Source organism: Chiloscyllium plagiosum, chromosome 9 (assembly GCF_004010195.1).
Source record: "Chiloscyllium plagiosum isolate BGI_BamShark_2017 chromosome 9, ASM401019v2, whole genome shotgun sequence".
NCBI lineage: Eukaryota > Metazoa > Chordata > Chondrichthyes > Orectolobiformes > Hemiscylliidae > Chiloscyllium > Chiloscyllium plagiosum.
In genome coordinates, this window is record NC_057718.1 from 90,747,481 (window position 1) to 90,760,092 (window position 12,612).

At 43.3% G+C, this 12,612-nt stretch overlaps 1 protein-coding gene across 1 annotated transcript in view; it reads left to right on the forward strand.

Annotated features, from left to right (window-relative positions):
• slc24a3 (solute carrier family 24 member 3) overlaps window positions 1-12,612 on the forward strand; it is a 355,668-nt gene that overhangs the window by 225,790 nt on the left and 117,266 nt on the right. The window contains exon 4 of the mRNA XM_043696519.1: window positions 10,937-11,011. Coding sequence (XP_043552454.1) covers window positions 10,937-11,011 — 75 coding nt within the window. The remainder of the gene's footprint in view (window positions 1-10,936; window positions 11,012-12,612) is intronic.

The following is a 12,612-nucleotide window of genomic DNA, read 5'->3' on the forward strand; positions in this document are numbered from 1 at the left end:
CCCCAAGCACAGCACAGTCCACCAATAACTAGTGATAAGCAACCCCTTCAGTAAATTTGGGAAATATGACAATTTTACCGACAGTGCAGTCCCACAGTCAGCAATATGATAGTGACCAGATTTTTTTAACATGATGTTCGCTGCAGGATAGCATTGTCCAGGAAAGTGGGCGAACTATATTTTGTGAAGTAGCACTGTGGAACTGTCCTCGTTCACTTGGGAGGACATGTGAGTTAACACCACATCCAAAAGATGCTATCACTGACAGTAGTGCTTTGGAAAAGGTCTGATCTTGTATGGAGTCCTATCCTAGATTTGACTTGAATCCAGCTAAGTGAGACTTTGCAGGCTGTTACATTTATGTTTATTGAGTGCCTCACAACTGTTTAATCCAGTTCTAAACAGATACAACATCCAGTGTCAACACAGCCTCTGTTGGTGCCAGTAGGCATTAATTAGGAATGTTGGTTTGAAGAGGCTGTGGTACAGTGTGTGACAGATTCAAACTGAAATGTGTACATAAGCAAGCAAGTCGTAAGAAAAGTACATTACATGCTTCTGTGGACTTTTTATTAATATTAACAAAGTAAAAAATCTATTCATCTTATTCAGTCCCCAGAGAAAGTTCAGGGTAACCTCTACTCAAAATCCAACCAGCAAAAAGGATGGACATTACCTGCCTAGACATACTCTTGCTCAATTCGTGCCTGGTGACAACATTGTGTCAATGGAGTTTCCATGATCCAGCATCGTATGAAGTAATTTCACTTCCTGCACAAAACTTATCCCTTCCAGTTCCAATCCTAACCAAGGATTGAATCAGCTCTCATTTCAAGACTTGTCCTGACTTTGCTGGGTTTCCAGGCACCCTCTCCCTTTTCTCCTCTCTCCTCGGTAGCCATGGCCTCAGAGTATTGGCAATTCTGGCTTTCCATTGGATCAGTCCACGGTTTTACTTGGCAAAATACATTTATTATTTACTCATGGTATGTGAACATCCCTGGCAATACAGCATTATTTTTCCCCATCTGCAGTTACGGAGTCATGGAGGTGTACAGCACAGAAACGGACCCTTTGGTCCAACTCATCCATGATAACCAGGTATCATAAATTAATCTAGTCCCATTTGTCAGCACTTTGCCCATATTCCTCTAAACCCAGTTTATTCATACACCCATCCAGATGCCTTTCAAATGTTGTAATTGTACCAGCCAACATCACTTCCTCTGGCAGCTCATTCCATACATGCACCATCCTCTGCATGAAAAGGTTGTCCCTTAGCTCCCTTTTAAATCTTTCCCTTCTCACCTTATGCCCTTGAGTTTTGTACCCCCCTACCTTGGGGAAAATACCTTGTCTATTTATCCTATCCATGCCCCTCTGTGATTTTATAAACCTCTATAAGGTCACCCCTCAGCCTCTGCACTCCAGGAAAAACAGCTCCAGCCTGTTCAACCTCTCCCCATAGCTTCAATCCTCCAATCCTTGTAAATCTTTTCTGAACCCTTTCAAGTTTCACAACATCTTTCCTATGATATGGAGACCAGAATTGCATGCTGTATTCAAGTTCTCCTTATGAAGGTGGTGGCGAGCTGCTGTCTTGAACAGCTGCAGTCCTCAAGGTATAAGAACATCCACAATGCCTTAGAAGGGAGGAACAGGATTTTGACCAGTGAAGTGAAGAAATAACAATGTTTTTCTAAGTCAGGGTGATGACTGGCTTGAAGGGGAACTTGCAGGTGGTGATGTTCCCATGGATTTGCTGACCTTGTCCTTTGCGATGGAAATGGTGGAGGGTTTTGGAAGGTGCTGTCTAAGGAGTTTTAGACTATTCTGCAGATAGTCCATACTGCTGCTACTGAGTATTGGTGATGGAGGGAATGAATGATTGTGGATGTGATGTCAATCAAGCGGGATGTTTTGTCCTGTATTGTGTCAAGCTTCATGAGTGTTATTGGAGCTTCCTGCCTTGTGCCTTGTAGATCATGGACAGGATGTTTTTTGGGGGAGAGATTGGGGAGGAGGGGGTGTTGTTGGGAGTCAGGAGGTGAGTTACACACTGCAGAATTCCTATCTGTGACCTGCCTTGTGGCTATAGTATTCGTATGGTCAGTCCAGTTCGGTTTCTGGTTAATAAGAAGTATGTTGGTAATAGGGGATTCAGCGGTAGTAATGCCATTGAATGTAAACAGACAGTGATTAGATTCTCTCTTGTTGGAGATGGTCCTTGCCTGGTATTTCCTGGTGTGAATGTTACATGCCATTTGCATATTGCTATGTCTTGCTGCATTTGAACATGGGCTGCTTCATTAAGGAGTCATGCATTGCCTTCTGAAGGATGGTTAATCAGGAATCTCTCCTGTTCTTACTACCCCAGCATTGTGTGTATTGGCAGGACTACAGACATACAATCAGTCTACTCGACCGTGTTAGAATTGCACCTTCCTTAGCCAGCAACCTCTGAAGTGGGACTTGGACACGGAGCTTACATAAGAACATGATAACGAGGAGCTGGAGTAGGCCATCTGGCCCCTTAAGCCTGCTCTGCCATTTAATAAGATCAAGGCTGATCGTTTCATGGCCTCAGGTCCACTTACCCGCCCTCTCACCGTAATACTTACTTCATTTGCTGTTCAAAAAATTATCTTTGCTTTAAAAGCATTCAATGAGGAAGCCTCAACTACCTCACCGGGCAGGGAATTGCATAGATTCACAACCCTCTGGGTGAAGAAGTTCCTTCTCAATTCAGTCCTAAATCTGCTCCTGCTAATTTTGAGGCTGTGCCAGTGGAAACATCCTCTCTAGATCTATCTTATCTAATCCCTTCTTAATATGTTTCTATAAGACCAACCCCCCCCCCCCCCATTCTTCTGAATTCCAATGTATATAATCCCAGTCTACTCAGTCTCTCCTCATAAACCAACCCCCTCAACTCCGGAATCAACCCAGTGAATCTCCTCTGCATCCCCCCTAGTGCCAGTACATCCTTTCTCATGTAAGGAGACCAAACTTGCACGCACTACTCCAGGTGTGGCTTTACCAGCACCTTGTACAGCTGCAACATAACCTCCCTGCTTTTAAACTCAATCCCTTTAGCAATGAAGGACAAAACTCCATTTGCCTTCTTAATTACCCATTGTACCTGCAGACTAACTTTCTGTAACACATGCATGAGGACACCCAGGTTCCTCTGCACAGCAGCATGCTGCAATTTTTTACCATTCAAATAAAAGTCCTTTTTTACTGTTATTCCGACCAAAATGGATCAATTCACATTTATTAACATTGTACTCCATCTGCCGGACATTATGATCTAGATGGTGGCCACTGCACTCCAAGATCTCCCCATTCTATCATTAGGCAACCCAACCCAACAGGCTTGTAATCACATACACTTTTCTCTCTCAGTATTCAGCATTGCAACTCTGTGCAATTAACATCTCCACAATTCTGACTGTGATAATTTACCACCATAATAACATCGGACTGCAATTAATGGTCATGGAATACCGTACATTGTGTTAGACTCAAGACTATTCCCAAACAAAGAACATATAGTCGATTATGAATTCTGGCCACACATTGTACTGGGCTGCTCCAAGCATGAAGTTAGCCAGTTGTCTTGCAACTTTGCAAGCTCTCGATTTCAGTTCAGTCAGATGCAATAAAGTTGTCTTCTCTCTGACAGCTACTCAAATTGATTTAGTTCGTGTCTGGCTGCAGTCAGACTGAATTTTACCACAATACAGGTCAGCCAACCCACCCAAACAAATATGGGGGGAACAATGGTTTCCAAAGATCCATCCCACCCTTTTCTACAGCCTCTACCATTGGGTAGAAGATACAGAAGCCTGAACACACGCACCAGCCGGTTTCGAAACAGTTTCTACCCTACTGTTGTTAGAATTCTGAATGGACTCTCAAACTCTTAGCATTTGCCTGTACCTGTGTTTTTGTTTTTGCTGCTGTTTACCTATTATTTACTTCTTTATGCTACTTAACTCTGTGATCTGCCTGTATTGCTCGCAAGATAAAGCTTTTCACTGTGCCTCGGTACACATGACAATAAATTCAATTCAATTCAATTCAAGTCAACAACGAGATATTATCATATCTGTCTCTGAAACTACAGAACGCAAATGGGTGTTAGAATCAGCGGCCTGCCTGCCATTTTGAATAGCCTTTTGACAATCTGTTGAGCTTGTAGCAAATGAATCACCAACAGCCTTTTCCCCAATTTTGCACCTCTATTTGATTTCATTCCTGACAATATTATCTGACACGTAATTGGGTGAGCTGAGACAGCAGGGTACAGAAGATAACAGTCCACTCAGTTTCCATCACCCTGCTGGGAAACATAAAACACAGCTCCTGAATCTATGGCATATACCATCAAACAGGACTAAGCAGTCACTTTCTAGTCACCAAGGGTGACCTTTGTAGAGAAATGGTTAGCCCTACGCTGGGATTTTATTTTTATTTTGAAACAATACTTTGTTCATAAAAATTTCTTTACGTACATTGTCAGTAGAGCAGTTCAGTTCTGTACAGTAGCGTATGAAGAAACATTGGAGTCCAACAAACAAACCAAAGCCATTTCTTACTTATACAAGATTATAATTACATGTATTTGAGGCACCGAGGGGGTCTGGTAACTGAATGGACCTTCATTTAACCTTAGACAGTGGTCTTTCCACACAGTGCCTTGGAGGCAGTATTTTTAAGTTTCAAAAATGTACCTTATTCATGGATGTCCGCATCCACGAACATCAACTAGCCACGAAACGACATGACCAGCTATCCCTAGTAGCCACACACGCAGACGACAAGCAACATGAATTTGACTGGGACAACACTACCATTATAGGGCAAGCGAAACAAAGAACAGCCAGGGAATTCCTAGAAGCATGACACTCATCCACAAACTCCATCAACAAACACATAGACCTGGACCCAATATACCGGCCACTACAGTGGACAGCTGAAACTGACAACCGGAAGCGGCAGGGACAGGCCACTATAAACACCGGAGGAAACACCACAGAAGCGCTTCACAGGAGGCTCCCAAGCACTGAGGATGTCACCTAGACAGGCGACGAAACGTTTGCAACAAAAACTTCCAGCTCGGCGAACAGAACCACAGCAACGAGCACCCGAGTTACAAATCTTCTCACAAACTTTGAATACCTTATTCATAAAATATCTTTATATACTTACACAGTTTCTAACGCAGTTCTATAGCATATTAAGAAAACGAATAAACATCTGAGTTTTGCTCTATCCAGCAAACAAACCAGAGGCATCCCATACCTGTGCAAGATTACATTTACCTGTGAAGCATCGGGTGGGTCCTATAACTGAATAGGATCCCCAATTAACTTTGGCACAATGAGCCATGTAGGTTTCTCCTCTTCAAGTGCATTCAATGCATTACTTTGGAGTCCAACAGAATGAGAATTACTCTGCATTTGCTTTGTGTTCCGCCCGCTCTGACTGCCATCTGAAAATCTAAGACAGTGCAGTGACAATTCCTATGACAGCACTGTTGGTGACCAATGCCCTGGATTTTCCCATTCTCAGCACAGGACTACATTGGGCTTATGATTGAAACAAGACCACAGGAAACTGAGAGGCAAATTAGAGAACACTGCAGCCAGTAGCTGTTACAACTTGTTACAAACAGCAAAGCCTAGCACAGTATGTTCAGTGTTGAAAATAATTGAGATTTATTTGCATAGAAAGGAAGATTAGTCACTATTCTTGACAATGAAGGAGTGTGGAATACCTACTGCATTTCAAAAGGCAAAACCATCTTGATTTCTCAATTTACTCAAGCAAATAATACTCATTGAGCAAACTAGTTATACCTTCAAATTATTAACATTCATGGAGTTTTTAAAATTCATTCAGGTGATTACTGGCTGGGCATGGATCTATTACCTAGCCATTGCTGTCCTTGAGAAAATGCTTTCAACCACTGTAGACCATTAGGTGACCTACAATGTTGTGAGGGAAGGAGTTCCAGGGTTTTGCAAAAATGAGGACTGCAGATGCTGGAGATCAGAGTCGAGAGTGTGGTGCTGGAAAAGCACAGCAGGTCAGGCAGCATCTGAGGAGCAGGAGAGTTGACGTTTTGAGCATAAGCTCTTCCTGATGAAGAGCCTGCGCTCAAAACATCTACTCTCCTGCTCCTCGGATGCTGCCTGACTAGCTGTGCTTTTCCAGTGCCACACTTTTTGAGTTCCAGGATTTTCAACTAGCAACAAGGAAGGAACAGTGATATATTTTGGGAATTTGCAGACATTAGTGTTCTCACGTACCTGTTCCCCTTGTCCTTCTGAACGGTAGTGGTTGTAGGTTTGGAAGGTGCTGTCTAAGGTGCTACCTTAGTGAACTCCTGCAAAGCATTTTGTAGTTGGTATGCACAGCTGCTACTGAGCACTGGGGGTAGTGGAGGGAATGGATGTTTGTGGATGTGATGCCAATTGAGCATCCTGACTCATGCCCTGTGTGTGTGGTGGATAGGCTTTAGGGAGTAAAGGAGTGAGTTAGTTGCTGCAACTTCCTCACGTCTGACCTGCTGTTGTAGTCACAGTATTTTTATGGCTCATCTAGTTCAGTTTCTGATACATTATAAGCCCCCAGGATGCTGATAGTGGGGGATTCAATGGTAATGAGCTGAAAATGTGTTGCAGGAAAAGCGCAGCAGGTCAGGCAGCACCCAGGGAACAGGAGAATCGACGTTTCGGGCATAAGCCCTTCTTCAGGAATCTGCTGCGCTTTTCCAGCAACGCATTTTCAGCTCTGATCTCCAGCATCTGCAGACCTCAGTTTCTCCTCAAAGATTCAATGGTAATGCCATTGAATGTCCAAGAGACAAGGGTTAGATTCTGTCTTGTTGGAGATGTTGGCTTGGTAATTGTGTGGCATGAATGCTACTGGCCATGTGTCAGCCCAACCGTAGATATTGGCTAAGTCTTGTTGCATTTTAGACATGGCCTGAGGGGTCATGGAGGGTGCTGAACATTGTGCAATCATCAGCAAGCAACCCCCCTTTTGACCTTATGGTGGAGGGAAGGTGAAGCAGCTGAAGATAGTTGAGCCCAGGGCACCACCCTGAGGAATTCCTGCAGAAATATCCTGGAGCTGAGATGACTGACCTCCAACAACCATAACCATCTTGCGATTTGACAGGTATGACTGCACCAAGCGGAGAGTTTTCTCCCTGATTCCCATTGACATCAATTTTACGAGGGCTTCTTGATAGCTACACTCAGTCAGATGTGACCTTGATGTTAAGTCCAATCACTCTCACCTCACCTTTGGAATCCAGTTCCTTTGTCCATGTTTGGACCAAGGCTGGAATGAGGTCAGGAGCTGAGTGGTTCTGGTGGAACCCAAACGGTGTCACTGAGCAGGTGCTGCTGGATAGCTGTGTTGATGACACCTTCCATTTGATGTTCAAGAGTAAACTGATGGGGCGGTAATTGGCCAGGTTGGATTTGTCCTGCTTTTTGTGTACGGGAAGTACCCAGGAAATTTTCCACATTGTCGTGTAGGTGCCAATGTTGTAACTGTACTGGAAGAGCTTGGCTAGGGGAGCAGCAGGTTCTGGAGCACAAGCCTTCATTACTATTGCTGGAATGCTGTCAGGGCCCATTGTCTTTGCACTATCCAGTGCCTCCCATTGTTATTTGCTATCATGTGGACTGAATTAAATTGTCTGGAGACTGGTATCTGGGATCTCTGGATGCAGCAGAAATGCATCATCTGCTTGACATGTCTGGCTGAAGAATGTTGTGGTAAGATGGCTCAGTGGTTAGCACTGCTGCCTCACAGTACCAGGAACCCAGATTCAATTCCAACCTTGGGCGACTGTCTGTGTGGAGTTTGCACATTCTCTCCATGTCTGCGTGAGTTTGCTCCAGTTTCCTCCCATTGTTCAAAGATGTGCAGGTTAGGTGAATTGGCCATGCTAAATTGTCCAGAGTGTTCAGGGATGTGTAGGTTAGATGCATTAGTCAAGGGTGGGTGTGGGGTGATAGGGCGGATTGCTATTGTGTGGAGTTGTTGGGCTGTCGGGATTTTTTAAAAACGTCAGCCTTATTTTTTGTGCTGACTCCCTTGTCATTGAGGGTGGGGCTACTTGTGGAGCCTTCTCCTCCTCCAGTGAGTTGTTTATTCACGACTAGATCTGGCGGGACTGCAGATCCATTGGTTGTGGGATCACTTAGATCTATCACTTGACACCCCGTTTTTAGGTGTTCCTGGTATTACTTCTGACATACCCTCCTGCATGTTTAAATTATAATAAACACCACATAGATAACAAATCAAAGCTTTTCAAAATCCATGTGGCAAGCAAATGTGGCATTACTTCCAAGGACAGCAGGAATACAAATATGCAAACATATAAATTAGCATTATAGAAATTCAGATTAGCATAACACTTGAGCCAATCATCTGCATCGTCGCCTTACTATGGTCATTCAGTCTTGTGAATGGAGCGTCGATATGTCACCAATCTCATTCAGGATCAGACCGTGTTAAAGTAATGCTAGTTAGATATAGCAAATATTATGAGCTAGACTAATGAAAAGGCGAGGGAAATACAATCTCATCTGAGGACTTCAAGACTACAGGCAATAAAATGGGAATGTAGTTAAAACTGACCTATATTTCACTGGCTACTTAATCAGAATTGATCCCTTGTGATAAAGGAGTTTTCTGAATTCAAGATGGAAGGGGGTACAATGCAATGTGAAGATATTCCCAGATTAAATGGCGAACCAGTGTTGAACTGTGTATGGAACTGGATCATTACTATAGGTATCGGTAGATTTTTATTGAGCTGGCCCTTTGTAATTCCCTAACTATGAAAGCCCATGACCTATTTCGTTGATCAATACATTGAAAAGAAAATTCTTGACCCGTCCCTCACTAATTGCCATGTGGCGATGAACAATAAGAGGCTGGAATTGTTTTTCATTCTGTTCTCCCTCTCCCTCAAACCGCCATGCTGATTTGTTCATACAATTCCATAAATCATACTGTACGGCAGTACACTCAAGGACAGTCAGGTATCCAAATATATAAACATATAAATTAGCATTAGAGAAATTCAGATTAGCATTAATACTTATACAAGTATTAATGTTGGGTTGCCAAGGTCCACCAACACCATTATTTTTCAGTCTAAGAGACAGCAGTGATCAGGATGATATTAATTCATTTGTAAATGCCGTTGATTTTAATTAGGGACAATGTTTCAGCGAGGTTAACCCTAAGCAGAGCAGCTGAAATATAGGCTATGACAAGAATTTTTCTTCTCGTGCTGGGAAATAGGTCATACAGCATAGTTATCCTATCACAACAATGCATATCCCCAGAAAATTCTCACTCAACACAATGGTCCTGTCAAAATAAAAATAGATACCTAAAGGGATGACCTTATAGAAGTTGATAAAATCATGAGGGGCATAAATAGGATAAATAGCCAAGTCTTTTTCCCAGGGTAGGGGAGTCCAAAACTAGAAGGCATAGGTTTAAGCTGAGAGGGGAAAGACTTAAATGGGACCTGAGGGGCAACCTTTTAACGCAGAGGGTGGTGCGTGTATGGAACGAACTGCCTGAGGAAGTGGTAGAGGCTGGTATAATTACAACATCTAACAGGCATCTGGATGGGTATATAAATAGGAAGGGTTTAGAGGGATATGGGCCAAGTGCTGGCAAGTGGGATCAGATTAATTTAGAATATCTGGTCGGCATGAACGAGTTGGACCAAAGGGTCTGTTTCCATGCTGTACTCTATGAATCTGAGTGCCAAGAAGCATAACAATAATTAAGTGATATAGAAAAGTTAAAGACAGAACCCAAAATTCAGGCCTGTTTTAGAGTCTCAGGATTGATCCTATGTTTAATGTAACGTCTGTCTATTTAACCATATGATCTGGGACTGTGTTATCCACAGGAGAGTTTGAGCAGATGAAGTTTGAGGTTTGTCTTGGAGCCAGGGGGTTTGGTGGCAGGAAGCAATACTTCACACCAAGGCAGTGGAAATCTGGAATTTAGCCAGGGAGGGAAGCTGAGGTCAAGGGTCAACAAGGTATTAAAATTGAGATCGCTGGCATTTTGTTAGGCAAGAATACTTAGGGTTGTGGAACAAGGGTGAGTTTAACATAAAGCCATTTCGTTGCGTGAGCTCCATGTAGTATTGCGAAAGTTTCAACGTGAGGTGGTATCCCTCAAAGTGAACAGGTACCGTACTCACAGTGATGGTCTATCTTGTTAAAGTGTTGCTGACAGGTGTTTGTTGCCCATCCCTAATTGATTTCTCAGCCATTTCAGAGGGCAGTTAAGAGACAACGACATTGCTGCATTTCCAGATTCACTTGTAGGCCTAATCAGATAATGCCAGCTTTTCTTCCCTCACGAATTAATGAACCATATGAGTTTTTGCAATTTTGGATGATGCTCCTCATTACCGAGACTAGCTTCAAATTCCATATTTTTGGTTGATTAATTGTGTGTAAATTGCATCAGTGGCGAGGTTTGAACCCAGTGGCTTGTTCATCCAGTAACAATACCACTACACTATCATCTCCCCTTAAGTCCAAACTTGTCGGGTCATAGAATAGACCCATCGAGTCTGTTCCGCCAAAATTAATTGTTTATTAATTGGAGCTGTCATTTACACTACGAAGTAAAGTGTTTCATTTTGACTGATGGAAATGCAATAACTAATGACATCTGATAGCTAACCATTTCTTACCGCTAAGCGTGATTAAAGAACAAATTGTTCTGTTCGGAAGAGGTTTGATCAGGAGCCATGCCCACGCTCTTACATAACTGTATCTGTACAGTGTCATTGTTTCAGTGGAAGATACAACACATGTGGTTTAAACAATTCCTTTCAACCTCTTTCTTTCTCCCACAGACCATGTACATGTTCTACGCTCTGGCAATTGTCTGCGATGACTACTTTGTTCCTTCATTAGACAAAATCTGTGAGGTAGGTGCTGCCTATTATCCATGCTGATTCTCAGAGAGTAAGGCATTGTGCAAGTGTTTACAGTTATTGTCAGACTGTGTGTAATGTTTTCACTGTCAATTGAATTTGTAATTGATAATTACCGATAACAGATGAGTACAAAATAATGGCTTTGTGCTCTGACTGATTAATCCTTTCTGTGAATTGCAAACTAAAAACATGCAGCGTTGAGCAAAGGTGATCTCAATAGAGACAGCTCAATTGCCTTGACTAATATTTTAGACCATCAGAGCTTATAATTGTGCTGGAAGGGAAGCAATAATGGAGGGAATCGGGCAGACATATTCAAAATAATGGTTGTTCTTCCTATGTCTTTGTGATAGTGAAGATTTCTTTAAAAACATTTTTTGGTGTCCATTGCAGATAATCTTAGTTTACCCATCAATCTATTCTTATCCATGAAGATTTTAAAAACAACTTGCAACTGCACATAGTTTTGGATACCCATGTTCATAATGGAAAAGGCCATGGTGGGGTGGCATGGTTGCTCAGTGGTTAGCACTGCTGCCTCACAGCTGCCTCCAGGGTCTCAGGTTCGATTCCAGCCTCGGGCGACTGTCTGTGTGGAGTTTGCACATTCTCCCCGTGTTTGCGCGGGTTTCCTCCGGGTGCTCCGGTTTCCTCCTACAGTCCAAAGATGTGCAGGTCAGATGAATTAGCCATGCAAAATTGCCCATATGTTAGGTGCATTAGTCAGAGGGAAATGGGTCTGGGTGGGTTACTCTTCAGAGGATCGGTGTGGACTTGTTGGGCCGAAGGGTCTGTTTCCGCACTGTAGGGAATCTAATCTAAAAAAGGTCACCTTGTATGTGCACCCTTCCGCCCTCCGGTGGGGATTATAAATACTACAGCACGACCTCAGACACAATGGGCAGGGCTTAATGGAACCTGGAGTCATCTTGCTCACTGCCTGGGAAAGCTCTTTTAGAGACTGCCCATCACATTAAGTCCTACCCAGACATTTAAGTGGACAGTAATTGGGTCATCTTCTGGATCAGAGAAGAGAGCTGAGAGCTGATGTCTCATCACCTAGAAGCTGCCAGCTCTGATGAAGAGTCACCTAGACGTCTGACCCGCTCTGATCTCCAGCATTCGTTGTTTTCAGTTCAGATTCCAATACCTGCAGTAATTTGCACCTATGTTAGAAGCTGCCTGGTTCACCATTTTACAAGATAAAAACAATGACTGCAGATGCTGGAAACCAGATTCTGGATTAGTGGTGCTGGAAGAGCACAGCAGTTCAGGCAGCACCCGAGGAGCAGCAAAATCGACTTTTCGGGCAAAAGCCCTTCATCAGGAATACAGGCAGAGAGCCTGAAGGGTGGAGAGATAAATGAGAGGAGGGTGGAGGTGAGGAGAAAGTAGCATAGAGTACAATAGGCGAGTGGGGGAGGGGATGAAGGTGATTGGTCAGGGAGGAGAGGGTGGAGTGGATAGGTGGAAAAGGAGATAGGCAGGTAGGACATGTCATGGGGACAGTGCTGAGCTGGAAGTTTGGAACGAGTGTGAGGTGGGGAAAGGGGAAATGAGGAAACTGTTGAAGTCCACATTGATGCCCTGGG